At 45.5% G+C, this 27,933-nt stretch overlaps 1 protein-coding gene across 2 annotated transcripts in view; it reads right to left on the reverse strand.

Moving 5' to 3' along the window:
• The window catches only part of FAT2 (FAT atypical cadherin 2), a 234,157-nt gene that overhangs the window by 189,848 nt on the left and 16,376 nt on the right, over nucleotides 1–27,933 (reverse strand). The window contains exons 1-3 of one of the 2 annotated variants that reach the window (XM_069199588.1): nucleotides 15,579–15,694; nucleotides 10,421–13,683; nucleotides 1,886–2,200 (exon numbers count right to left, since the gene is read on the reverse strand). In XM_069199588.1, the coding sequence (XP_069055689.1) occupies nucleotides 1,886–2,200; nucleotides 10,421–13,683; nucleotides 15,579–15,604 (3,604 nt within the window). In that variant the 5' untranslated portion in view covers nucleotides 15,605–15,694. Of the gene's footprint in view, nucleotides 1–1,885; nucleotides 2,201–10,420; nucleotides 13,684–15,578; nucleotides 15,695–27,933 lie in introns of those variants that run through there. The other variant, XM_069199589.1, reaches the window with a different exon arrangement.

Genomic DNA, 27,933 nt, shown 5'->3' on the forward strand with positions numbered 1-27,933 from the left:
GCCAATGTCAGGCATCTGGGTTTTGGTCTATCTGTTCAATGGGATCCCTGCACTGCAACTCTTCGTGTTCATAGGTGCTGATCATTGGCTCACCTCCCTCAAGACTGCCCACAGGCAACACTTAGGGGGTTATTACAACTTTGGAGGAGGTGTTAATCCGTCCCAAAAGTGACGGTAAAGTGACGGATATACCACCAGCCGTATTACGAGTCCATTATATCCTATGGAACTCGTAATACGGCTGGTGGTAAATCCGTCACTTTACCGTCACTTTTGGGACGGATTAACACCTCCTCCAAAATTGTAATAACCCCCTTAATCTTACAATAATTATCCATACACAAACCTTTCTCCTACATTAAACTTGGCACTGTCAATATGTTCATATGAAAAATAACGTATTTATACTCTCATTTGTTGGCTTTTGTTTTTATTTAAAAAGCACAAAAAAAAAGGAACAAACTATCTTGAACACGCTACCAAGCAAAATAATACACAACTGTAAATTAAAAAACTACAACCAATCAAGGAAGAATTAATTAAAAGTAAAACAGTAGGGGCCTGATTTAGATTTTGGTGGACAGGTGACGGATACCCTGTCTGCTGAAATATAAATCCTGTAGGATATATTGGGATTTATGTTTAAATGGACGGGAAATCCATCACCGTCCTGACGGAGTAATCTGTCCGCCAATATCTAAATCAGGCCCGAAGTTTGATAGGTAGGAATAACAGGCAGTAGGCCCATTGAAATGTAACATGCAGAGTTGTGATTAACATTCATCTGCGTCAAATATAGACTCTTCTATATACGTCCGACCTCAAACTGCAAACTGTTTGCGGCTTGTTGAAAAGCTTCAGTAGCCACATCAAATAAATAGATTAAGAACTATGGAGAAGGGCACCTGGCAGCAAAGTTATGTGGCTCACACCCGACCCATCGAAGTACACTACCTCTATATACACTTGACTGTTTAATTTACGTAAACATTATTTCTCCTGGAGGCTAAAATATCATTGCATGAGTAGTCATTGTAACTTCGGGCACCAATGAGTATTTCAGTGGTAGCGATGCCGGCATGATTTTGCTGCGGGACAATGTCACAATGACAAATTTGCTAATTTCGAAAGCAAGAAATTACATCAGATGGTCTGCAAAATAAGAGAGCTGCCCTTTGGTCCAAAATAAGAATTTTGCGTGGTCCCAGAAACAAAACATTTTCAATGTACCTCATGTTCAAGGAACAAAATACCGAGCGTTTGGGACATTTCCTATATGAATTCTAAAATAGACGCCTTCCATGAGAGTTTGTCTTTCTATAACACAAAAAGGCAGTTCCTCCATGACAACTTGGCAAGACACAGCTTCTTTAATACTTACGAGAACCATTGTAGTTGGAAAATATGTGGCATGGCAGCAGACATCTCTAAGGTTTGTGACACACCTGCCACCTATGTAGTGGAAACAGCCACTCAAATTAAAATTATGCCTTTGATTTCTACTCAGGGCTGTGTCACTTGAAGAAGAATGTGGTCTTTCGTAGCAAATACCTTTAACATACAGAAACGATAAATAGTCAGGCCGTTACCCATCTATTTATAAAAAAAAACTTGCCCCTTCTATTCAGAAGTCGTACCTCCTACCCCTACATTCACTATTTTCACTATAAACCTCCATTCCACCTCTACAAAAAACAGCCTCTCTAAAATTGCTGCTGCTATATTGCTAGTAATGAGAGACAAGAAAGAAACCTTGCACCCAACCTAAATAAAGTACTGCTCCTGGGATGATTTCTGAGATTGCTAATTTAGTCTCTCAAACTGGCACATCCTTTTCCACAGGTGGCTTTAGCCATTAATACTCAGCCATTGGCCAGGTACTTACCGGTGACTGGATCAATGGTGAAGAATCCCTGGGCATTCCCATTGATGATGCTGAAGGAGAGCCGACCAGTTGAGCAAGCATCGGAGTCATTAGCTTCAAGTTGTAGGATGGAAACGTTCTTTGGGGAGTTCTCCATTACCACAGCATAGAAGACAGGCCGTGAGAGCTGTGGGATGTTGTCGTTAATGTCAGCCACTTCAATGTACACTTGGGTGATGGATGAAAGAGGGGTGGAGCCAGAGTCCACAGCGGTCACAGACAACCAGTAGCTGGAGACAGATTCATGGTCTAAAGGAGCCACTGTGCGAATAATACCTGAAAATGTAAGCAAATATGGTGGATATATAGCATAGCAGTCATAACATGCAATGGCAAATTAGCAGAGAAGTAATAATGGTGCTTAATTAGAGCTCAACAGCTGTCTACAGGGCAGACTTTCCGGTACATAACTTGTTGGGGCATGCAGAGAATAGGTTGCCTATCTCTTGTCCTAAATCCCTGCTCCTCCACAGAACATTGCTCTTGCTCCTCTTTTCTTCTGCGCCCATGGTCCCTGTTCAACAGTGTTCTCCTCAAATATGTCCTCGAATAGGAAGTTTGGCATCTACACTCCCTCAATTACATACAATGGACATCCTGGCTGGGCATCATCCGGAGATGGACCAAAGAGTAAAGAAATGGACGATAGCTGTCTTGTGCATACTGCTACTGTGCTGCATGAACTGATGCACATACGCTCATTTGAGTATTGTAGTTTTTGGATACAATGGATCATGCTTATGAGGTAGTTTCGGATAAGAATGCTGCTACAAAGCACCCTTCATGCTTCCAAAGTCATCCTTCTGTCTAGCACTTAGGTGGGAGAAATTGCTTCCGTAGAATGTAAAGAGTAATGCAATCTTTGAAGTCTGCTGCTTCGGAAGGTCCCTGCAGCTGCACACTGCTGATGTGGTGCAATAATGATGGATGGGCCACCAATGAAGCAAATACTACTGCAGGTATCCAGGCAAAAACTGGTCCTACCTCAGACATGCAGGCAAAAACATATCCTACAGCAGACTACCACCGACATGCTTGCAAAAACTGATACTACCTCAGACATGCAGGCAAAAACTGACCCTTCCTCAGACATGCAGGCAAAAACTGATCCTACAGCAGACTACCACCGACATGCATGCAAAATCTGATACTACCTCAGACATGCAGGCAAAAACTGATCCTACCTCAGACATGCAGGCAAAACTGATCCTACAGCAGAGTACCACAGACATGCATGGAAAAACTGATCCTACCCCAGACATGCAGGCAAAAGCTGATCCTGAAGTTGACTACCACAGACATGCACAGAAAAACGTATCCTGCCGCAGACATGGAGGCAAAAGCTGATCCTACAGCAGACTACCACAGATTGGATGAAAAAACGTATCCTACCGCAGACATGCAAACAAAAACCGGTTGTAACACAAACATACAGGCACACCTGCATGCTAGGGAGTGAGCAAATCCCCAGACTGAGGAGGAAGGTAACTCAGTTTGAAAGCTGAGCTCAATGGTACGCTGGCACTGTGGCTTACTATTAGAAGAAGAGTAAAATAACTAAAAGGTGGAAGACAAGTAGGCAGACGGAAACCTACACCTTTAGGACATTAACACACTGCAGCAACTTAGTAGAATTCGTACCTATGTCCAGAAGGTTAGACAGAAACCCATACAGCCAAACTTCATATTAACTTCTTATATCATCCTACTAGGATTCGAAATGTAATTGCTACTTCAGAAATCAAATTTTCTCTCGGCTGACTTTCTAAGATAAAATGCTGTGACTCAGGCACATATGGAAATACTCAATAAATGCAGAATATCAACTGGCAGTTAAAATGCAGGCTTTTGTACCACTTTCCCCATGGTATTTCTTTGGAAGTAGAAGAGGAATCCATTTGTACTAGTTGGTTGAAATATATGAACATTTGGGCTCCACGTGACAATGAATCCACCAGCTAATAAATAAGCAGCTCTTGGTTCTTAACTACATCCTCTCACACATGTGCAGACGTCAGACAACCAGAAGACAGCCTCCGCCAACCTGTGCTACAATGGCCATATTCTATCTAGTCTTACCCTGGCTAAGACATGGGGAGCATGGATTCGGCTCACTTTTCTCAGCATGTAGAAATCATATCTTAAGATTTTGTAAGTGTCTACAAACATTCTTGGTTTACATACTTTTTAGAATTTTTCTTCTGCATTTTGTCTGCCTCAAGTTATAAATGAAGAAAGTCATTCAGTTGTGCAAGTTCATTTGGGCCTTAAAGTTCCCAAATTTTGTAACCTTTACTTTTACCACAGTGCAAAAAACTTAAGTACTTTGCAAACCTAAAGGATATATAAAGTGCCTTTTAGATTAATCTTGCAAATTTGTAAACATTTGTAAGTATAGAATACAATTAAAATAATTTCTGATTTTTGTAAGTTTTTGAAAACTCAATGTACCATAAGCAAGTGATAGCTAGTATTAATATGTCAACCTATTCCAAAATTTGATGCAACGCAGTGCAGCAACCAAAGGGCGAGAGAAAAATAGCGGCACACCTATTAAAATATGAAGCTGTATTTCTCTTACCATAGTACAAAGGTGTGTTCATGATGTCATGTATAGGTTTTGTACTCCCAGTACAAAAACTATTGTTTGACACTGATTAATACTCTTTACACTTTGAATGTGTCCCGCAGAGTGCTTAACACACACAGAATGTGAACATTTTTAAATGAAAAAATATTCTCAAACCTAATGCCTACCTCGAGGAAGAGTAATTTCTTGGCTCAAATCCCTGTCGCAGACCTGGTGCAACTTATTGCTTAATTTTCCCTAGTTGTGCAAATTTAGGTATAACTGTTTAGTTTCTTCATAACAACAGTTTGTAAAATGTCTGGACACGACATGTAATAGAGGGGCACTTCAAACAATACATTAGATATCGTTTGTAAAGATGCAAAACCTTACAGCTTTGCATATGATTTTCGTGCTCCAGAAATTTTACAAACATATTTTGCAAACTGTTGTAAATATGTGTTTTTTTTTTTAATATTAAGCAAGTATGTGAATCTTTCTTATTTCTCCTTATACACAGTAGGACCAAGCTGATTTGGATTACACTTGGCCGGATCTTTTTGTTCCTTATTCTGTTTGCAGCTATGAGTACCAAACAAAGTTATCTGTATTTGCCCAGTACAAATCTTTACGGAATCTGACCAGGACTGAAAATGAGGCAAGCCGTTCTGCTCGCTTTCTCTGTCTGCAAATTATAATACGGGCATAAATAGCGTTCACTGCAATTTTTCAGGTGCAAAATAGTATGTAGTGTGGTGGTAGACTTGAAGAATGTGTGGAGCGGTGTAGTAGAGGGCCTCCACCTCCCTCAATCACCCTTCAATGCTGTTGTTCCCATTCCTGAAAGCTGAGTAACCTAAGGTAATAGGCATTGGTACAAACAAAGGATCGAAAGGTTCCGATGCTGGTGATTGTCCCAGCCAGCTTCCTCAAAAAGATCTTAGTCAACCGCCATTGAAGATCCAATAGAATTACAAGAGTCTCCTCGGAACACTAAGCGAACCAACCTTTGCAAATCTTTGAGTCAGTATTGCACAGCTCAAGCTATCAACTCGCTAAATTCCTATGTGCAAACCTTGCAGTGGCTTAAGACCATCCCACAAAGCTGCCTTCTGCTAAAGCGTTGCTATATTGTTGCTTTTATTAGGGGTTTTTCGTCTATTATGCCTAGAGAAATGCAGACATTAGTTTACATAATTAGAAAAGAACAGTTATATCACATTTTCAGAAGCTTTGTTCATTTATCCATGTTTGACATTTTTCTAACTGGAATTGATTTTTGCAGATACATCTTTCCGAAGGAACCTAATTAGAGAGGCGTTTCAACCCAAGAGAATGGCAGTTTTAAACCAACATTGTTTAGCAAACTATACCAATGTTTTCAAAAGTAGTAGAAAAGTTATTTTTGGTGTTCTTTCATGAAGAAGTCCGACGTTTGGTAAATATAATAGTTTTTCAGGAGTATGAATAAGACTTCACTTATCAATTAAAACATGCAAAAGAAATTCAGAACAATGGTGGGATTCCACTCTTCATATTGCACAAAACTAGAGGTGTAGCCATTCTGCTTCAGATAGGTTTAATCTTCCGGGTTGATATCTCACTCTTTGACCACGAGAACAGAGTGGTGGGCAGGGATCTTTTTTGGGGGGAGGTTCTGTTGACTATATTTTCTGTTTCAGGCCCCAACAAAGGCAAACAATCCTACTATACAGACCGCTACCCCAGGATCTCACACTTTGCGGGTGGTTACATGGTTCTGGGTTGTGACTTTAATGTCCCTGCAGATCTGGACCTTGATCATTCTCAACTTCACCATGGCAATTAGTGGTTCCTGCCTCCCTCACACATTGTATCTTCGACTTGACACTGGAGGATGCCTGGTGCTACCATCACAGGGATGAACGTGACTGCACATATTACTCCCTCGTCCACAAAACATACTCATGTTTAGATTTTTTTTGTATGTCATGCTCCCCCCTGCCCAACCTGGTAGATACCTCCATAGATATTAAGTCCACCTCTGACCACGCAGCGGTCTGGATGATGATGAGCTCAGAGTCATCCTCATAGGCCTTTTCCAAAACCACAGGTAGTGAACGAAATAGCGCCGAGAGACCCAGCTTTGATGGACCGAATCTGCAACATTATTGAGCATTACTTTATCGAAAATGATAATGTGCGGTCTCCCCCTCCGCTTTATGGGATGCAGCTAATGCAACCTTCTGTGGCAAGCTTACATCCCATACAGCTGCCTTTGAACATCTTGTGAAGCAACACAAATAAGAGTTAAAAGCCCATTTTTCATTGGCCGAGGCTAAGCATAAATGAGGGGGCACTGCTAGATATATGAGAGAACTCTGTAGATTATGGGTGGAATTAAAACAACTCCACATGAAGAAGGCTGCTAATAAATGATTATACAAAAATCAAACCTACTACAAAAAGGGGATGATAGGGCTGATCAGCTTTTGGCTTCTAATCTGATAAAGATTGCCACGCGCAACTTAAAAAGATACTAGATGAAGATGGCAATTCATACTGCAATACCCTGAGGATTCTCTTCATCTCCAAACATTATTATGCTACCCTATTCCAGGCACAGGCCCTAGATGGTCGTCTCCAAGGCGAGTATCTACATGGCTTTATGCCTCCCATCTTGGCGGCTGACTTCAGCCTCCTCGAGGAAATAATCTCCCCTGATTAGGTCAGAGCAGCCACTGAAGCCATACTTCTCAGAAAAGCACAGGGCCCAGATGGCTTCTCCACTTCCTTCTACAAAACATACACCTTGCTGCTAGTGGAGCTCCTGGCAAAGGTCTTTAGCTATTTTTTGGAGTGGAGATGGTGACAGATTCTGTGCGGGCTCCCATCTGGTCCTGCTCTTGAAACCGGATAAACGTCCACCACTCTGACCTTTCTACAGGCCGGCAGCACTACCAATTTGTGATGTAAAAAAATTCACTTAAATATTAGAGTCTAGGTTACACCAATATGGTCTTGCCTCATTGCCACTCAATAGTCAGGCTTTATTAAACATAGACATGCCAATGATTATACCAGATTGGCGGTTGCACTCGTGGAGGTGGTGGAGCATTGAAAACAGCCAATGGCTTTTCTCTCCTTAGATGCAGAGAAGGTCTTTGACAAAGTTGATTGGCAGTTCTTGTTGAAGGTGCTAGATAAGAGTCAACTGGGCCTTAAAATGAAGGTGTTTATTTTAGCAAACCTTACGCAACCCAGCACCAATATTAAGGTCACTGGGGAATACACTTCAGGCAAGCCATTGCTGAGAGGGAGGAGGGAGGGTTGTCTCTTGTCAACATAGATATTTTCCTTTACTTTGGAACCCCTTGTTTCCCAAATACAAAATAATCCTAATATTCATGGCATGCTAGCGGGGGCAGAAAGCACAAGTTTGGTCACTTTGCAGATGATATTCTTTGTTTTGTCACTGAGCCAGAAACCACCCTTCTGGTGCTCCAAGCTGGATTGGATTGCTGTGCTTTAGCATCTGGCTTCCAAATCAACTACTCTAAATCCCAGGGTCTTGGGGTGGCAGACTCACAGGGCCAACTATGTGGTCCTATCCAACAGGCTTGGGCCGAGTCTACCACCCAATATCTAGGGATCTACTTACCTAGCCACTCCTACGCACTATTCCATTGCAATATTCTATCTTTGCTTACGGCCCTCTTCAAGGACCTTTATAGATGGTGAAAATTGGAAATTACCTGGCTGGGCCAGATAAATAGCCTCAAACTGAATTCCTTGCCCCGGCTTTTATATGCACTGCAGTCGCTCCCCCTGACCATTCCACCTGCAGCCCAGAAACTACTTTGTCAGAAGATGCTTAGCTTCATCTGGAAGGACAAACATCCACAAGTGACAGAGGTGTCTTTGCCAAAATCTCCTCCGAAAGAGGGCCTGGGGTTTCCAGACATATCCAAGTACCAACAAGCGGCTCAACTCTGCCCCGCACTTGATTGAAACCATGACCCGGAGGGCAAGTCCTAGGTGCAAGTGGAACAAGCGTTCTCACCCATTTCACTTAAGGACCTCTTGTGGCTATTAGAGAGGGCTTGGTCCTGCACCCCACCCTTACAACCATTTACTAACACACTCCTGTCTTGTTGGCATTCAATACGTTGTAAACTGAATTTTCCATCCTACCCATTTCTTCTTACCCCTCTGACTATTAATCCAAACTTCTCACTAGGATCGTCGGAGCTGAGGTTCCTCCAGTGGAACAAAGGCCAGACTCCATGCTTGAGAGAGTTCTACAATGGGGATGAATTGTGTACGAGAGAGGAGTTAGTTGAGTCCTTCTCCCTGACTAGGTACAATACATAGAGGCTCACACAGGCTCTGAGCTGGGCGGGACACAACATTGCTAACACCGTGCTCCAGAGGGAGGAAACACATATTGAATCTTTCCTCATTACCAATGTTAGACGCAGGGGCATTTCCTGGCTTTATCCTTACATTCTCGATCCAACACCACTGAAAAAACATGCCTATGTAACCCAGTGGGAAAGGGACTTGGGAGTGGAAATATTAGATGCCTCATGGAAAGCCATTTGGGTGAGGGCTGACAGATCCTCTATTTGTTTGTATTTTAAAGAAAATGCTTACAAATTGTTTGCCCGCTAGTACTTTACCCCCGTTAGGCTCCATAAGACGGTTGGCAGCCCCCGGCGACGTGTTGGAAGGGCTGCAATGACAGAGAGGCTTTTTGGCACACATGGTGGTCCTGTCCATACATTCAATCTTTCTGGGAGGTAATCCTTCAAACTATAAGGGACATTACAAATACCATGTTGCCCCGTTACCTACTACTTATCCTGCTCGGCAGCCCTGGGGCCCAAAGATAATACCTCACATCGACACCAATGAAGAAGTTGTTTTCCCACCTCCTCTCAGCTGTACAGATGCGCATAGCCCAAGTGTAGAAGCAACCTCAGGTGCCCACTCTCAATTTATGGTGGTTTAAAGTTTGGATCAATTTACGTGATGGAAAAACTCACGGAGCTCGATGACGACAGGTTGCTAAGTTTGACGAAACCTGTCGCCCATTCATTACTCCCTTTAAACGGCTATAACTTTTATGAGTTTTCCACTTGACAATGTCCAAAACTTTACGTTTCTCAGGTATTTGTGACATTTCAGACTTTGAGGCTGCTAGTCAATCATCTTGGGGGGGGGGGTTGTTAATGTTACCGCTCTCATTCCTTACTTAAGCATTTTTATGTCCATTTTTTTGCTGAAGTGGGTGGGCTGGCTCTACTGGAGGAGGTGTTATTGTTTTTATGTGTAACAGCACATGTGAACTGCACTCTGTATTGCAATGAAATGTCATTGTGTGTGATCTTATTACTGGTCAAACTTTAAATAAGCTGGTTAAAAAGAAGAAAAATGGTGGGAATTGTCAAATAAAGTGCTTTGCACTCTATACACTTTGATTCCACAAAGAAAAGAAATTGCTAAAAATGACTGAAAACGTAATTTTGTCCATTTCTAATTATGTATACAAATTGTTTTCCCTTAACTCCTAAGACAAATATTTTAAGTATTGGCAAAAAGGCAAAGTCATTTACAAAATAAAATTGGACAGTGGGGGACAGAATGCAAAATTGCCCCCTGCTGGTGTTCGCCCCCTTGGCCATTTTCATATTTCGGAAGGGGCTGCACACACTTATGCATCCCACTCTAGAAACCAATTGCACAAGCGATCATTTCAAACCTTCCCAATGCCATGGCAGGCAGTGGGGGCTCTGATTTGAATGAGGGCACAGACCTGGTTTGTAGAGGATGTATTGAATGCACCATCAAAGTCCAGGACTGTGAGACCAGTTTGATAATACAGCCCAAGGTTTCTCGCTATTCATATCTCAACAGTGCAGACACAGCTGTTGTCAATTTCTTACCTGTATCTTGCTCGATACTGAAGGCTGCAAGATGAATGCTGTCTTGAATGATGTACATGATCTTTCCATCTCTGCCTTTATCTCCATCATGAGCTGTCAGAGTCATCACAGATGTTCCTGCTGGAGCATTTTCTGGAACCTCACCTTGAAAGACAAAGGAAGAGAAACAAGGAGGCTGCAGGTTCTCATTAACATCGGTGACATCAATTTCGACTGCACATCGGGAGGTACGTGGTGAGGGCCAACCACCATCACTTGTCAGCACTGTCAAGTTGTAAGATGATCTGGTCTCAAAATCTAACTCCTTCTCCAGGATCAGAGCTCCTGTCTTCTTATCCAGCTTGAAGGTCCTCTGTTCACTGTTGGTGAGCATGTAAGTTACTTCCCCAGCAAGGCCAGCATCTGGATCAAATGCCTCAAGAAAGAGAAGAATTGTACCTTTGGGCAAATCCTCAGGCACTTTTACTTTGCTGCGGTGGGGCTGGCAGCGTGGGGAGTTATCATTGACATCTTCTAATACTACAGTCAGCTCTGTAACAGACATAAGCTGATGGCCCACTTTGGGCTGGTCTCTAGCTTCAATCTTTAACACAAAGTGATCAAAGGATTCCCGGTCTAAGGGATGAGTTACAGTTACAAAGCCTGTGACTTCATCAATGCTAAATTTGTTTGTCCAGGTTAGCAAAGAATATTTAACCAGACCCTTGTCCTCACTGTCGGCATCTTCGGCCTTCACCTGAATTACTGGTGTGCCTACTTTAGCATTTTCAGGGATTATTGTCTGGTATCCACCTAGAGGAAACTTGGGGGCATTGTCGTTTACATCTAGGAGGTTCACCACTAAAATCCTCCATGATGACTTCTGAGGGGTGCCAAGGTCAAAAACACTTATGTTAAGGGTGTAGAAACTTGCGGTTTCACGATCCAAAGCAAACAAGACTTTAAGATAACCTTTCTCTGTGTCAATGGCAAAGCAACTGTCTTCATTCCCACTAGTGATCACATAGGCTAGTTTCCCATTAAAACCAGTGTCTGGGTCAGTAGCTCCTATGCGAATGATGGTGGAGTTGGCTGGAAGGTCTTCTCCTATATTAATCGAGTGGGGCAAGCTCTCATCAAACTGGGGTGTGTGACTATTGATAAGATGAATATTTAAAGACGTGTCCTCATCTTCATGTTGCTCTTGGGATTGTATCGATTCAATCACTGCTTGTGTTAGTTTCTGAAGGACCCCAGTCTCCTGGCATTGCATGGAAATGGGAAGACCAGAATCAGTAACGCTGATATTCACAACTGTAGGAAAAGCATAGTTTTGACCATCAGTTGCTGTCACTTGCAGAGAGTAAAAAGCTTGGCTATCAGAAACAAGTTGCATAGACTTCTTCAGAGATATAACGCCTGTGGTTGACCCAATTTCAAATATCTCCTCTTCATTGCCAGATAAAATCTCATATTTGATATGCTGGAGCTCATCTACATCCACAGCAGACAAGACGGTTATGTGCTTACCAATTGACAGGTCTTTTGGAACACTCCCAGTGCAGTTTACCTGCTCAAAGGCTGGACCATTGTCGTTCAAGTTGTTTAGCATAAGGGAAATATAAACCTCTGTTTGACGAGAAAATGGAGATCCAGAGTCCGATGCACATACATGCAAGCGGTACACTCTCTGTGTTAGCTCATAATCAAATAGTTTGGAAGTTGAAATAATGCCAGATGTTTTTTCTATGGTGAACGGAAGATGTTGTTGGTTAACCAGAGAATATGTGACAAGACCATTGTCTCTTTGGTCATCATCACTTGCATGCACTTGAAAGACACTAGTTCCAACTGGCAGGTTCTCGTTAAAAGAGCTTTGATATGATGACTGTGTGAAAACAGGGGCATGGTTGTTACAGTCAAGGAGGTCCACCAATACAGATACTGAAGCCTGTCCATTGGCAGCTGTGACTTCAAACTTGAAGTGAGACTGATCCTTCACATCCATTTGTTTAGCCATCGTAATCAATCCAGTTTTAGGGTTTATTTCAAAATGGCTGCTGTCAGGGGTTGATTTTAGAGAATATCTTAGGGTAGGTATGTCTTGAGTAACCTTGACAATTGCCACATGGCTCCCAACTGGGGCACACTCACTATGCCTAACTTTGTAAACGTCTTTTTCAAATCTCACAGAGAAGTATTTAAAGGGAGCTATGTTTATCATTTTGACTTCAGAGTACTGAGGTGGCCTACTCTTATCTTTAGCTTGCAGGCTAAGATTAAAACCACCAATGTTTTCTAACCAGTTGGTGTCTTTGGTAGGCACAATCATAAACTCATTGTTTCCTATGTAGGATTTAACAACCTTGAATTGTTTATCCGGATCTCCAGCCATAATGTCTACAGAATCAACTCCAGAACCATTGGCTTCCACAGTAATGGTTGCATAGAAGGGTGTTTCTAAAATACCAGATTCCACTATGTTCACTGAAGTAATAGTTGGGGTCATCTTTCCAGCAACCTCTACCTCGACCACCAGACTGGCTAGGTTACCAGATGCTTTGCCCTCAGAAATCTTGCTCATGCGGTCCACAGCCTGTACCCAGAGATCATGTTTCTTTTGAACAGTGGCGTTTAGGTTTCCAGCCAACATTACAGCACCACTGGTAGGGTGAACACTGAATAAGGAGTTCTGAGGGTGAAAGGTGTAATAAAACTGTGCATTCTGACCCAAGTCAGCATCAGTGGCACTGACTCTTGTTATGATGGTCTTCAAGGGGGCATCTTCTTGGACTGTAGCTTTGTAGGAGGGTGGTGAGAAGAGAGGCTTCAAATCATTGATGTCTAAAATGTGGATCATAACTTGTGTCCAAGCTTCATAATCAAAGTTCCTCTCAGAGGCCTGAATTGTCAATAAGAAGCTGTCCTTGACCTCCCTGTTGAACATGGCAGTGTTACCGCTCTTAGTCCTTAGTCTTAAAAAGCAGAAATCGCCAACAACGTGCTCCTCTGTTTTGAAGAATCCCAAGCTGTCTCCGGCTGCAATTCTGTACTTGATGATCCAATGTGGATCAGTGAGGAAGATGCCCATCTTCACTTCTGTCTCCACATACGTCTTGGGGGCAGAGTTTTCATAGACCGTTGCATTGTACATCAGATGTGTGAAATGCATCAAGGGTGTAGTTGTTTTCTCCTGAGTGCCGGGACAGACCATGATGCACAGCAGAAGAAGCAACAGGCATATGATCCGCCCCTTCCGAGAGAATTCCATGGTGATGACCTCCCTGTGGGAGAGAAAGACGAAAAAATTATTGGTATGATTTCAGAGTGCAAGAACATCAACCATCACGTCAAGGGATTGCAATGATTGACCTCACTTCTTCCTGTCGCTCCCCAGCACTTTGTAGCCCATTCTTTAGCCAGAATTAACCATTCACCGAAAACCATCATCTTTCAGCAGAGGCACAACTACCACACATAACAACAGAGCAGGGTATGAAATGGCAGCACGAGCTGAATACCAAGGCTGTGTAGAGTTGATTCCATGTCATACCTCTTTAATCCACCAACAGAGACCCCTTTGCTCTTTATCTCACTCTTGCAGGTTACTCCCATCCCTCCTCTTTCCCTTTGTTTATCTTTCTCCTTCTTTCCCCCCTTTTGTGCTTTTCTCTCCCTTGCTCTTGGATCAAAGTTTGTGGAGGAAAAATAAGGTCTTATCCCAAAAATGAGTGCTGGCAGGTCCCACCTACAATCACCATCTCATACTAAGCACTAAGCGCAAGCTTCCCTTACACAGTAGCCACACAGGCAGCAGCAGCAGCAAAACTTTACTTACACACACAGGCAGTACAAGCTGCAGCAGCGCAAGGTTCACTTGCACACACTGACAGTGCAGGGTGTTTTAGGGAAAACTTGACTTACACACACAGGATGTACAGGCTGCAACAGCACAAGGTTTGCTTAAACACACTGACAGTACAGGCTGCAGCCGTGCAAGCTTCCCTTACACACACTGGCAGTACAGGGTGCCTCAGCGCAAACATGACTTACACACACACAGGATTTATAGGCTGCAGCAGCACAAGGTTTGCTTAAACACACTGACAGTACAGGGTCAGCCGTGCAACCTTCCCTTGCACACACTGACAGTACAGGGTGCTTCAGCTCAAACATGACTTACACACACAGGATGTACAGGCTGCAGCAGCACAAGGTTTGCTTAAACAAACTGACAGTACAGCGTCCATTGTGCAAGCTTCCCTTACACACACTGACAGTACAGGGTGCAGCCGTGCAAGTGTCCCTTACACACACTGACAGTACAGGCTGCAGCAGAGCAAGCTTTACTTAAACACAGACAACACGGGCAGCTGCATTTCAAGCTTCACTTACATGCACAGGCAGTATAGGCTGCAGCAAAGCAAGCTTCACTTACACACACTGACAGTACAGGCTGGAGCAGTGCAAGCTTCACTTACATACACAGGTTGTACAGGCTGCAGCAGCGCAAGCCGCACTTACACACAGACAGCACAGGCAGCTGCAGTGCAAGCTTCACTTACACACACAGGCAGTATAGGCTGCAGCAAAGCAAGCTTCACTTACACACACTGGCAGTACAGGCAGGAGCAGTGCAAGCTTCACTTACACACACAGGTTGTATAGGCTGCAGCAGCGCAAGCTTCACTAACACATTCAAACAGTACAGGCAGCAGTCGGGCAAGCCTCCCTTCCACACACTGACAGTACAGGCTGCATGAGAGCAATCGCCACGTACACACACAGACTATACAGGCTGCAGCAGTGCAAGCCTCACTTACACACACAGACTGTACAGGCTGCAGCAGTGCAAGCCTCACTTACACACACAGACTGTACAGGCTGCAGCAGTGCAAGCCTCACTTACACACACAGACGGCACAGGCAGCTGCAGTGCAAATTCAAATTACACACACAGGCGGCAGAGACAAGATTTACCCAATGAAGGCATAGACAGCAGCAGTACAAGCTTCACTAACACATTCCGACAGTGCAGGCGGCAACAGCAGCGTACGTCCAAGTTACAAACACACAACACTTACAGCAGGAGCCTTAGAAGTGCAAGTTCACACAAAAAAACATTTGCAGCCTTGATATGACACATACATTGCAGTGACCCATAAAACACAGGGTTTACCTTGATAAGGTATACACCGGGATCATTCTGCCATCAGCGAGGAGGATACAAATATCACGGAACAACGAACAGGAAATATTCTGAACAGTCCTTTCGAATCACGTACTGTACCTGGCATCCACGCCCAAACTGAAGGGGCTATGAAGCTATGCATGTGCTAGTTTCTTGCTCCGGTTTCCTGGTTTGATTTGTCAAATGGTTATAAAGGGAACCAATGAAAGAGACGCCTAAATTCGAACAGGAAAGACTTGTTCTTCAGCTCGAGGTAGGTTTCATTTTTGGCCAATGGGCGCTTCAGGGGTTCGGTGCCAGCAGCACGTTCTCTCTGACTGCCAGACCTAGGCGGTGTGAAGCAAGGCAGACTACGGTCAGTATGAGAGACTGATTGCCAGACCGAGGCGGCAGTGTGAGGGATAACAAAGCACGGCCAAGATCAACGACTGACTGACAGAAACAAGCACCAGTGAGTCAAGGCAAAGGTCTGCCGGCCAGGTAGCAATGTGAAGCATGGCAAGGCACGACCAGGGTGAGTGAATGACAGCCAGACCCAGGCGGCAGTGTGAGGCTTGGTAAAGCACGGTCAGAATGAGTGACTGACTGCCAGACCCGGGCTGAAGTGTGAGGCATAGCAAAAAACGGCCATGAAGAGTGACTGACAGCCAGGGCCAAGCGGAAGTTAGGAAAGGCAACACACAGCCCGGATGAGTGACTGACAGCCAGACCCTGGCAGCAGTGTGAGGCATGGTAAAGAACGGCCAGGAAGAGTGACTGACAGCAAGGCGGCAGTGTAAGGCATGACAAATCAAGGCCAGGATGAATGAGTGTGGAACAATATGAAGCAGCGGGGCCTCTCACAGAGAGGTGTATTGACTGACAGTGAGAGCTGCAGCTTACTGACTAAACATACATACGTAGACTGGCAAAGAGTGGTGTGCAACCTCTGCAGACCCCCAGTGAGAGCTGTTGTTACTGAAAATAGCAGGCAGTAGGTGCCACCTCCTACTGACAAGACCCTTATAGCTGGGTGTGCCTCTGACTGATCATGGCTTTACCTCAAGAGGTGGTTCATACATAAAAGACAGACAGGCCGAGGTGCTGCCTGCTGACCAAACCCAGACAGCAAGAGGTACCTCTAAAATGGCCGCCAGACAGCGAGAGTTGCCTCCTACTGACCACGGAGAGACTGTCAGTGGTGTCTCCTACTGACCAGAGACAGACAGAGTGAGGTGCCTCCTACAGACCAAACGCAGACAGCAAGAGGTGGCTCTTACTGACCGTAGACAGACATGGAGCGGTGCCTCCTACTGACCAGAGACAGACAAAGTGAGGTGCTTCTTACAGACCAGAGACTGACAGCAAGAAGTGCCTCTGCATACCAGAGATGGACAGGGTGAGGTGACCCCTACTCACAAAAAACAGAGCAGGAGGTGCCTCTAAAATGAGAGGCGGACAGCAAGAGGTTCCTCCCACGGACCAGAGACAGACTGCGAGAGGTGCTTCTAATAGAACATAGACAGACAGCAAGAGATGCCTCTTACAGACCACAGACAAAGACTACGGTGTCTCATACAGAACATAAACAGCAGAAAGTGCCCCCTGCCTACCGTAGACAGACAGTAAGAGGTACATCTTATAGACCACAGAAAACTAGCCACACATTCCACTTCGTGGTCATAGACAAACAGGAAGGTGTGCCTTTTACAGACAAGAGACAAGCAGCAAGAGGTTTGCCTCACATGCCCGACAGAAAATGAGCTGTGCCCCCTTACAGAACATTGATGGATAGCAAGACGTCCCTTTTAATGGTCATAGACAGACTGCAAGAGGTGCTTCTTACAGCTAGTAGACAGACCATGAGAAGCTCTGTTTTGAGAGCAGAGACGGCTAGATAGAGGCTCCGATTACTGCATATAGGCAGACAGCAAGAGATGTGCTTCATGTGAGGTTGAGGTGCATTGCAGAGGCAATTGGTATTCTGCACTCCGGAGTGGCTGTGGCTGTTGCAGATGAGGTGGAGGTGCACCAGCAGTGGTCCTTGGGTCTCTCTGCTCTTGAGTCACTGTGTGCTTCATGGGAGGTGAAGATGCATTGCAGAGGTAAGTGGTGATCTCCACTCCTGAATAGCTGTGAGTGCTGCGGGTGAGGCTGACGTGCATTGGCAGTGGTGGGTTGGAGCTCTCCACTCTGGAGTCCTGGTGTGTGCTGCGGGTGAGGCTGACGTGCATTGGCAGTGGTGGGTTGGAGCTCTCCACTCTGGAGTCCTGGTGTGTGCTGCAGGTGAGGCTGAGGTGCATTGGCAGTGGCGGGTTGGAGCTCTCCACTCTGGAGTCCTGGTGTGTGCTACAGGTGAGGCTGACGTGCATTGGCAGTGGCGGGTTGGAGCTCTCCACTCTGGAGTCCTGGTGTGTGCTGCGGGTGAGGCTGAGGTGCATTGGCAGTGGCGGGTTGGAGCTCTCCACTCTGGAGTCCTGGTGTGTGCTGCGGGTGAGGCTGACGTGCATTGGCAGTGGTGGGTTGGAGCTCTCCACTCTGGAGTCATGGTGTGTGCTGCAGGTGAGGCTGAGGTGCATTGGCAGTGGTGGGTTGTAGCTCTCCACTCTGGAGTCCTGGTGTGTGCTGCAGGTGAGGCTGACGTGCATTGGCAGTGGTGGGTTGGAGCTCTCCACTCTGGACTCCTGGTGTGTGCTGCAGGTGAGGCTGAGGTGCATTGGCAGTGGCGGGTTGGAGCTCTCCACTCTGGAGTCATGGTGTGTGCTGCAGGTGAGGCTGAGGTGCAGTGGCAATGACGGACAGAGCTTTGTGCTCTGGGGTCTCTGAGAGTGCTGCAGGTGAGGTTGAGGTGCATCGGATGGAGCTCTCCACTATGGAGTCTCTACATGTGCTTCAGGTGAGGTTGAGGTGCATCGGATGGAGCTCTCCACTCTGGAGTCATGGTGTGTGCTGCAGGTGAGGCTGAGGTGCATCGGATGAAGCTCTCTGGTCTGGAGTCTCTGAGAGTGCTGCAGGTGAGGTTGAGGTGCATCGGATGGAGCTCTCCACTATGGAGTCTCTACATGTGCTTCAGGTGAGGTTGAGGTGCATCGGATGGAGCTCTCCACTATGGAGTCTCTACATGTGCTGCAGGTGAGGTTGAGGTGCATCGGATGGAGCTCTCCACTATGGAGTCTCTACATGTGCTTCAGGTGAGGTTGAGGTGCATCGGATGGAGCTCTCCACTATGGAGTCTCTACATGTGCTTCAGGTGAGGTTGAGGTGCATCGGAGGAAGCTCTCTGGTCTGGAGTCTCTGAGAGTGCTGCAGGTGAGGCTGAGGTGCATTGGCAGTGGCGGGTTGGAGCTCACCACTCTGGAGTCATGGTGTGTGCTGCAGGTGAGCTTGAGGTGCATCGGATGGAGCTCTCCACTATGGAGTCTCTACATGTGCTTCAGGTGAGGTTGAGGTGCATCGGAGGAAACTCTCTGCTCTGGAGTCACTCTGTGCTGCTCTGGAGTCACTCTGTGTGCTTCGGATGAGGTTGAGGTGCATCGGATGGAGTTCTCTGCTCTGGAGTCACTCTGTGTGCTTCGGATGAGGTTGAGGCGCATCGGATGGAGTTCTCTGCTCTGGAGTCACTCTGTGTGCTTCGGATGAGGTTGAGGCGCATCGGATGGAGTTCTCTGCTCTGGAGTCACTCTGTGTGCTTCGGATGAGGTTGAGGCGCATCGGATGGAGTTCTCTGCTCTGGAGTCACTCTGTGTGCTTCGGATGAGGTTGAGGCGCATCGGATGGAGTTCTCTGCTCTGGGGTCACTGTGGGTGCTTCAGGTGAGGTTGCAGTGCATCGATGATGGAAGACGGAGCTTTCCACTGTTGAGTAGATGTGGGCACTGCAGGTTGAGGGGCACTGCAGAGGTGAGTGGGGTTCGCTTTGAAGTAGGTGTGAGTGCTGAAGGGGAGAGTTTGGGTTCATTGCGAGAGCGTAGTATGTCCATTTACACTGAAAGAGTGGACGGTGATATTTATGTGCAAAACTGAATAGCACTGAGACATCTGTGTGGGAATCTAAGTACTGAATTTGCTGGGTCCGTAATAACATGGTTGAGTCATACTGGAATCGCTGTGTTCGGATCCAGTATTACAAAGGACAGGAATTTCAGCAACTCAGGATTGAGAGCTGAGGCAGCAGGGATGCTGAAGACAAGCTTCAGGCGCATTGGCAGAGCTGTGCGTTGAAATATTAGGGATGCTGAAGGTCAGGAGTGGAGAACACAGAGAAGTAATAGATGGATAGGGAGGCAGGTCGGGAGTGAAGCATATGGTCAGAGCAGTGTATTGGTTTTTGTACAGGGATAATAGGAGTGCTGAAGGTCAGGACTGGTGAGTACTTTGGTCGAGCTATCTATGAGTTTTGAATGCTGAGGTAATTGGAGAGATGAAGATTAGGATTGAGGTGTTTGGTGAAACAGACTATTTGTCTCAGTGCTAGTGTAACATGGGTGCTGACGACTGGGGCAATGACACAGTTTCAAAGGTGTTTGTGGGTCTCAGTGCTGGGAAACACAGTGTGTTGAAAGTTAGACATGGTGTTTACAGTCAAAGCTGTGCATGTGTCTCATTTCCAGAAGATCAGTGATGTTGAAGGTCGAGAGTCAGTGAGGTGTCTGTGGAGCTCAGTTCTGGAATGGAAGGGAGTGCTCAAGGTCACAAGTGCAGGCCATTGTCATAATTCTCATTGGGCCTCTGTGCTAGATTAAGTGTGGCCTTAATTAAGGATCCCAGCTCTCACACCTTGTGCAAACAAACGGACCAGGCCAAAGCTAAGAAACAGTCTGATCCCCATCTGAGGAGCAAGTCCCACACTTATGGACTTCCGAAAACTGCGCCAGAAGTGTATTTAGCGGGACACCTAACTTCATTTTCAGAAATATGCTTGGACAAGCAAGCCATAACATAATCCTCCGAGGCAGGCCCATGTCCCAGCTTCCTTTAGGGAATAGGTGGAGTACACAGCAAAGGGGCAAAACAGCCATGTTAGTGCCCCACCTAGCCCCTGGTACCAAGAATCCTCCAAAAGCCAGCCCATGGGTTAAATACAGCCATTTTACTTTTTATTTTTGATACTATTTATTTTGGATGTGGGATGCAAAAATCTGGGCATGATGCATCTTTGACTTAGTAATGGTCAAATATGTCCTACTTCCTAATGCACCTGGCGTGTAATGCTGCCCATAAGTAGTTATAAACAGGGGCATAGCTTAGTCAGTAATACTGAGAAGGTGTGAGATTCAGATTTTCAAACAATCACGTGGCCATATAATCTTAAAATACATTATACAACAAGCAGGGAGCATAGGAGCGGTTTAAGGGGCAATGGAAAGGGAGAGGAATGTGGTTTGGTAGGCGTACTAAGTGGAAGAAAACCAAAAACAGACAGAGGAAGAAAGTGTGTGTATTTTTGTCTATGTGTATATAAAAATCTGACAGATACTTCACTATACCCGACTAAAAGAAATAATCTGTACCCAACTATTTATCATGAAATACATTTATAGGGGAGCGTGAGCCAGCCCCCACCTCCCAAGCCTAGGTCCCTGTTTCTAAATGATCTTCACGGGAAGTTTTACATTCAAAGCCCTTGCGGTGGGTGGAGCTTCTCGACAGACCTATTACCGATCTCACGGCTACTCGAGTCTGTGCTTTCTCTTATTTTTAAGCAATCAATCGGGATTTTCGACCTATGTCCCATTGTGTAGCCGCAGTTGATCCCGTCTTGCCTTTCGGATTTTGCCTACCCCTAGCCGCAGGGGTGAGGACTCTTCTGAGTTCCATGCCCTGTGCCGGAAACAGGGTAAGGGTCAGAGGTCACGCGAAGCCCTGTACACGTCTGTGAAAGCGGATAAAGCAGCGTGTGGGGACGTGTCCCCGGCGCCACTCCTTTCATTTCACTGAGAGCGGAGGCAGAGCTTCGGAGCTCCCCTGGACGGGGTGGAGGGGTCTGTGAGGGAGGGGTGGGCTCTTATCTCCCAGATAACCCTGCAGTCAGCTAGGACCAAGGAGAGAGGGGTGTCAGGTGGGAGGCCTGTGCACACTTCACACATAATTGGAGCCAATCTTCTATCGCTGGAAAAGGCAGACAGATAACACTGACTGGAGCCTGCATTGTGCAGGAAGGAATAATGGGGCCCGCCCCGAGGCCCTGCGCGCTCTACCTTATACCCAAACGCCGGCAGACGCAAACGACGTCAATAAATCCTTTCAGCACCGTTTGCAGTTTTAGCTCGTCATACACAGCTAGGTGAGCGAAGTCTCACCCGACAAGCAGCTATTCCCGGTTCTTCCCGTGCTTGGGGCCAACACAAACATGCCCAATGCGGCTCACTAAATCCTGGCCTGTAGCGGCACACACCTTTCCAGTGGTACACACGTACACTCTGCCAAGAGACAGGTGCTGCAGTTCTAAGACTGGTGCCTACACACGCCCTTGCCAATGCCTCTCACTCCGAGGGTTCTGGACAGCTGCAGCTCTGCCAGCCTCCTTGCTGAACCAATAATTCTCTGTCCAGGGTTAGACGGGTAGGCAGGGCCACTGGATTTATGTGTTTGTGCGACCGCAGCGATTTTAGCATAATTACAGATTTGTCGCATTTGCCACATAATCCATCATCTGCCGCATAATTTGCACGTATAAACAAACTAAATGTTTCTAGCTGAAATGGTTTTAAAGATACTAACAGTGCAGCAACGCGTTGCTGCGCGTTGAAAGGCCCTTTGCAAAATTGGACTGGTCACCTTTTTGTTGCTTATTGGTGCAGCTGGGTATTAAAATGGTACTAACCAGGTGCAAAAACTGCCCAGTGTTATGAAGTTTAAAAATGTTGAAATAATGAAGTAACATTATTACAAAATGTGCAGCATTATGCTGCAAAACTTACTTTTCCCTACTCTATAATTTACTAATCCCTGCTGCATATTTTGGTGCCCTCATGCCGCTTAATTCCTGGGGCCCTGTCTATAGGGCAATCTGGCAGTGCAAGAAGGGCAGGTCTGACAAGTCAGTGTGTGGGTAGGTTTTTGGCTGTTTGGGGGCCTGTTTTATGGTCTGATGGCCCGATTTGAACTGCCGATTTCCCTGATATTATCACAAACATTGCCTGCAGCAAGCACAAATGCACGCAGTCTCCCTTACCATGCAGAACATTTCTACAGCGTATTTTTGCACCTTCAAAAGTAACCTGATTTACAAATGAAGGCCACTTTTTAGCTGCCTGTTTTACTAATAGTGGTCACCTTTATTTTGGTGTCCAGGCCTAGTTTCTGTCCCAGACCGACCCTGCCTGTAGGACCCCAGCATTAGGGATGTTTGCACACTTTGACGTCTGATTTCCGCCTCCAGCGGAGTCAGTCCGCAGATCCTGCACAGGCCGGACCAGAAGGAGGAATGCGAGACCGACTCACCCCTGCTCTCCAGCAAAATTACCTGAGGGAAACTGAGGAGTCAAATATCTAACAAGCGTCGCAAAAGCTGAGCGCTCCCTCCACTATACTTTAACACGATTCCTCAGTCCTTCTCGAGGCTTAACAAGGGTCAGAGGTAGCCAGGGGCGCTGGCACTATCAATTGGAAGGAATGTGGTCTGCTGGGGTGATGTGATCAACGGGGTGGGGGTGGGGGGGGGGGGTTATGTCATGTTGTGTTATGCTATGTTGTGTTTCGACGGCGCACAGTCTGGTAGAGGTCTTGGCTGTCGGGTTGCCTTTCACACATTTCTGAGGTTTCCATCACAGCCAGGGATTTGTGTGTTAGGTTTGGTTGTGCACGCGCGAATGTATTCACCTGGTGCATGTGTTCGTTTGTAGGGCGGGGTAAGCATCACATAGCAGCGTAGCGCTGTGTTATGTTGCGGCTGTCATGCTATTGTGTTATTGATTGCATGGTATACTGTGGCAGCATGGTCCTCTTGAGGAGACAGGATAAAATGTTGGTACATGCGGAATGGTATTTCAGAGTAGTTTGGTGTGCGGTATGCGCTAGCACCGTGCTGTGGTGTATGTAGAAGGGTATTGTGTGGTAGGTAGCATGTTATAGCATGGTAAAGTATGACAGGAGGGAACTGTGAGTTGTGGTACACATGGATTGCCGTATAAACAACATAGTGGAACTCGTGAGTAGGAAACATAGCAAGTACTACGGTGCAGGTAGCATGCTATCGTGGTGTGTAGTAGCCCCCTGTCATGGTGTGGGTGGCAGAGCTCTGGTGTGGGTAGCATAGTACAGTGGTGTGGTAGTATATGGTGACGTTCCCTTGTCATAGGTAGCGTTATATTAGGATGCCACCTGCGCCCTGGTTCTCTAGTGTATTACTAGCATTAGAAGGGATTTTGATTTGATGAACTCCTGATTAGTCAAGGCGCTATACAAAAAATGTACACACCACTGAATTTACAGAATCTGTGATGCTGACTTTGTCGGGCCAAACCCAAGCGAATAGAAGTGATTAGACCCTTCGTGCTGCATACAAAAGGTAAACTGCAGCTTCATGTATTTACAGACTCCTTGTGCAGCCATGCAACACCAGTGACGCAGTGTGAATGAAACTACCTCAGTCAAAATCCCTTATGAGGAGCTCGGGTTTTCGTGTGTCCTGGTGCAGAGACCACACTTACCACATATATTCTCTTCTTAGCCCCCTCCGGTCATGGAAACTGAGCTGCATGAACGAGACAGGAGCTCAAACTGAGTTACCTGAGTGCAGGATTCCAGCTGTCTTGTAAGCCCCCCCCCCCCCATCCTCTGATGCAGATGTTCTTCCCACACCCAAGAAATGCTGCCGTTCCCCTCCAACTCCCCCACCCCAAACTCCGCGTCAATAGCTATTGAACAGAATAATATCCGGGAACAAATAAAACACTGAAGTATACGCGGTCTCCAGCCAACCTGTCGGCACACGCCTGTCAAACCATGAGCAGAGCGAACAAAAAGGCCCGCACTGCTCCCATTACTGCGGGTTTTATTGCTACACGCCAGGCCCGGAGGCGGAGGAGGCGAGGAGGGGGGGCAGGAAAAGCAACCTCAGAACAATGAAGGGGCACTGAGAGCACTGCACCCTTCCATGCATTTTGTGTAAACGTGCGGCACCTTTTTTCATTTGCAATTGCATTTGCTTTTTTCATTTCCAGTTTTGCAAAATAAAAATTCTTTTTTTCATTCTTCCTGTAGTCTGCTACCTCGTCTGTTTTTCGTTTACTTGAAACTTTCGAACATGCGCGTTTTTATATCCTTTGAACGTGATTATTTTCTCTAATAGAACACAACGAATCCAAAAATGACTCGTGGAACCCAGGGTTCCAATTTGCTGCAGGTTTGTGCGGGAGCTTGCGCGGGGAAATTAGCGCCAGTTTATCAGCTTTCTGGCGCTAGTTCAGTCCCAATATCGTTTTGGCATCTGTGCGGTTGAATTTGTGTAGGAGCTTGTGCTGGACATTGTACCACGATTACAACACCTATCCTAGATAGCTGGGTTACCGCTGCGCCATAATGCAAGGCACGAGTGCCGGCAAAGACATAATCGGACGGCAACTGTTGGTAAATTTGGCGCTACACAGGTTTCTATAGTGCAACGCAGCGCTGCAATTTTTCATAGACCGCTCCGTTTGCGTGGAAGACAGAAAATCTGGGCCAGGTTATTGTACTTGCATATTTGTGTCATAATTCTATGCTCTAAATTATATACTTTTTGTTCCACCAAGTTTTCATATTGCTGGCCTTTTTTATGCTTGATGGCATTGTGAAGAACCATGCTGATTTATTCTTCAGAACCATTTTTTATTTGTGTGCAGCAAGGAGACCAGACACACAATTTGTGATAAAAGTGACCATTCTCACAACTGAAATCCCAAAGTGATAAACTTTATAAAATATATCTGAAAAGTGTTTCAAAGACATTTGTGAATGCTGCAAAAAAAAAAAAAAAAAATGAAATAGCGTTGCAATTTTGCAAATCCCTAGCTCAATGCTAGCCACCTCCTGGGTTGTCTACTGCTGAGATCCATCCATAGATGAGTATGTTATGACAGGCTTAAGAATAAATGAGGAAAAAAGATGGTGGTGTGCATAGGAAAGAATAAGGTCTAAAATGTACAACCCCAGGCAGCATCCTTCAGGTCTCTGCGGCACCACCCATCTAACAACACCTATTCAAGTACTATAGGCAATAATACAGACATAGCCAACCTCTATCCAACAACATCCAGCCAAAGCATCTTTACAACACTACTTCAACATTTCTTCAAAGACGTCAGTTCAATAGGTTCTATCTGACAACACCAATCCAACACCCATCTAACCTCTGTGCGGAAAACACCGAAGCAATACCTATCCTAAAGCCTCCATAAAACATTCAGCCAAAACACCCACACAACATCACTTCAAAGACATCAATCCAACAACATCTATCTGACAGCACTCTTCCAACACCCATGGAACGTCTGTGAGAAAAACTCAGAAACAATAACTATCCAAATCCTCCATACAGCACCCAGTCAACAGCATCACTTCAAAGCTGCTAAAGGCATCCATCTGACAACTAGCACCCATAGAACGTCCATGCGAAAACACCGAAACATTAACTATTCAAATACCACCATACAATATTTAGCCGAAACATCCAAAACTCCAATACAACATCACTTCAAAGACAACAAACAACATCCACCTGACAACACCCATAGAACGTCTGTGCAATAAACACCAACATAAATACCTATCTAAAAACCTCCATTCAATATCCAGCCAAAGCATCCATACAACATCACTTCAAAGATGAGAGTCACACAAAATCCATCTGACAGCACCCATCCAACATCCATAGAACATCAGTGCAAAAACAACGAACAAACACCTATCTGAAAACATCCACACATCTTGCCAAAGCATCTATACAACATTACTTCAAATACTTCACCCCAACAACACCCGATACACCTATCCAACATCCATAGAATGTTCGTGCAAAAAACACCGAACACCTATCCAAAAGCATCCATACAATATTCAGCCAACATTCAGCCAAATGATCCATACAACAACATTACTTCAAACACCCAATCAAACTGCATCCATCTAGTACATAAATTCCTTCCAACAATACAAACCCGCTCAATTTTTATAAGTAACGTTGCAACAGAAACCACAATTAATATAAATAGTTTTGACAGCTAAACAGACAATGTCTAACAGGAAAAAAAATGGCACGAATGGGGATATAATCTTGCAAAAGTAACGAGATGCCTTACGGAAGAAAGTAAACAAATACGTAAGTCTAGAAAATATGGTGAATAGAATGTAACTGGAATTTGCAAAAACATTAAAAAGTAGCAACTCAATGTTTTAATGAAAAGTTCAGTTTTAAGAGACATCAAAAGAGGATTCTTGATCAGTTGCGTATTGGTTGAAATAGGGTGTTAGGATGCAGTCTTCAGAGGATGGCCATTAACAGTGCAGCTTCTCAGTTCCCCTCTTTTGTCGACTTCGGTAAGAGAAGAGACTGAGTCAGCCTAGCGAAATTTACACTTGTGAACTGCAAGTTACACTTTGATATCATCAGTAGGTGCAGTCACTGATGAGCTGCGTCCTCGTTACTTTATCTGATCCCGGATTCCTTCCCGGCCCTCTGCAGGTACTAGCGAGAGTATTGTTCCTTGGATGAAAGGAAGCAGCCCTTATTCTGGGCCAGAGTGAGTGAGGAGAAGATGCTCGGGGGGGGGGGGGGGGGGGGGGGGGGGGGGAACCCGGAGGTGGAAGCCGTGATATTTACAGGGCCACTTAAAATTATACAACAGAGGAGGACTAAATGAAGAGGGAGGGTGGGCTATATTATGCGAAAAGAAAAGGCAAAATATGCAACATTACGCGCACATTTTGAAGCAGTATTCCTTCACTATTGTGCCGTTTCTACGCGTGTTAACACTGTATTATTTCAATGCTGTATCAGTTTCACATAGAAATACCACAATTAATAACTGAAAGGAGACCTCCCCTGCACATCAAAAGGCCTGCCACTGCATGGTGATGTCTTTTAGTAACTTTTGATCCGTTTTAACTACTAACATTTTTTCCCTTTAAAATCTTCAAATTAGGTAAACTAAATACATAAATAAATACGTGGAAGATGATGGGTTATGTGGCAAATGTTACAAATTCATCATTGTGTGGAAAATGCAGCGGCCACAGAATCACACAATTCCAGTATCCCTGGCTGTTTAGCATACATGCTCAGGAAGGCTCACCCGCACAGGGCCTCTTAAGCCCGCAGTGTTGCGAGTGTGGATCAGGGCCCAGTAGACCACGGCACACGCTTCTGGGCACCAGACACTGCTGAT

Source organism: Pleurodeles waltl, chromosome 7 (assembly GCF_031143425.1).
Source record: "Pleurodeles waltl isolate 20211129_DDA chromosome 7, aPleWal1.hap1.20221129, whole genome shotgun sequence".
NCBI classification, from domain to species: Eukaryota; Metazoa; Chordata; class Amphibia; order Caudata; family Salamandridae; genus Pleurodeles; species Pleurodeles waltl.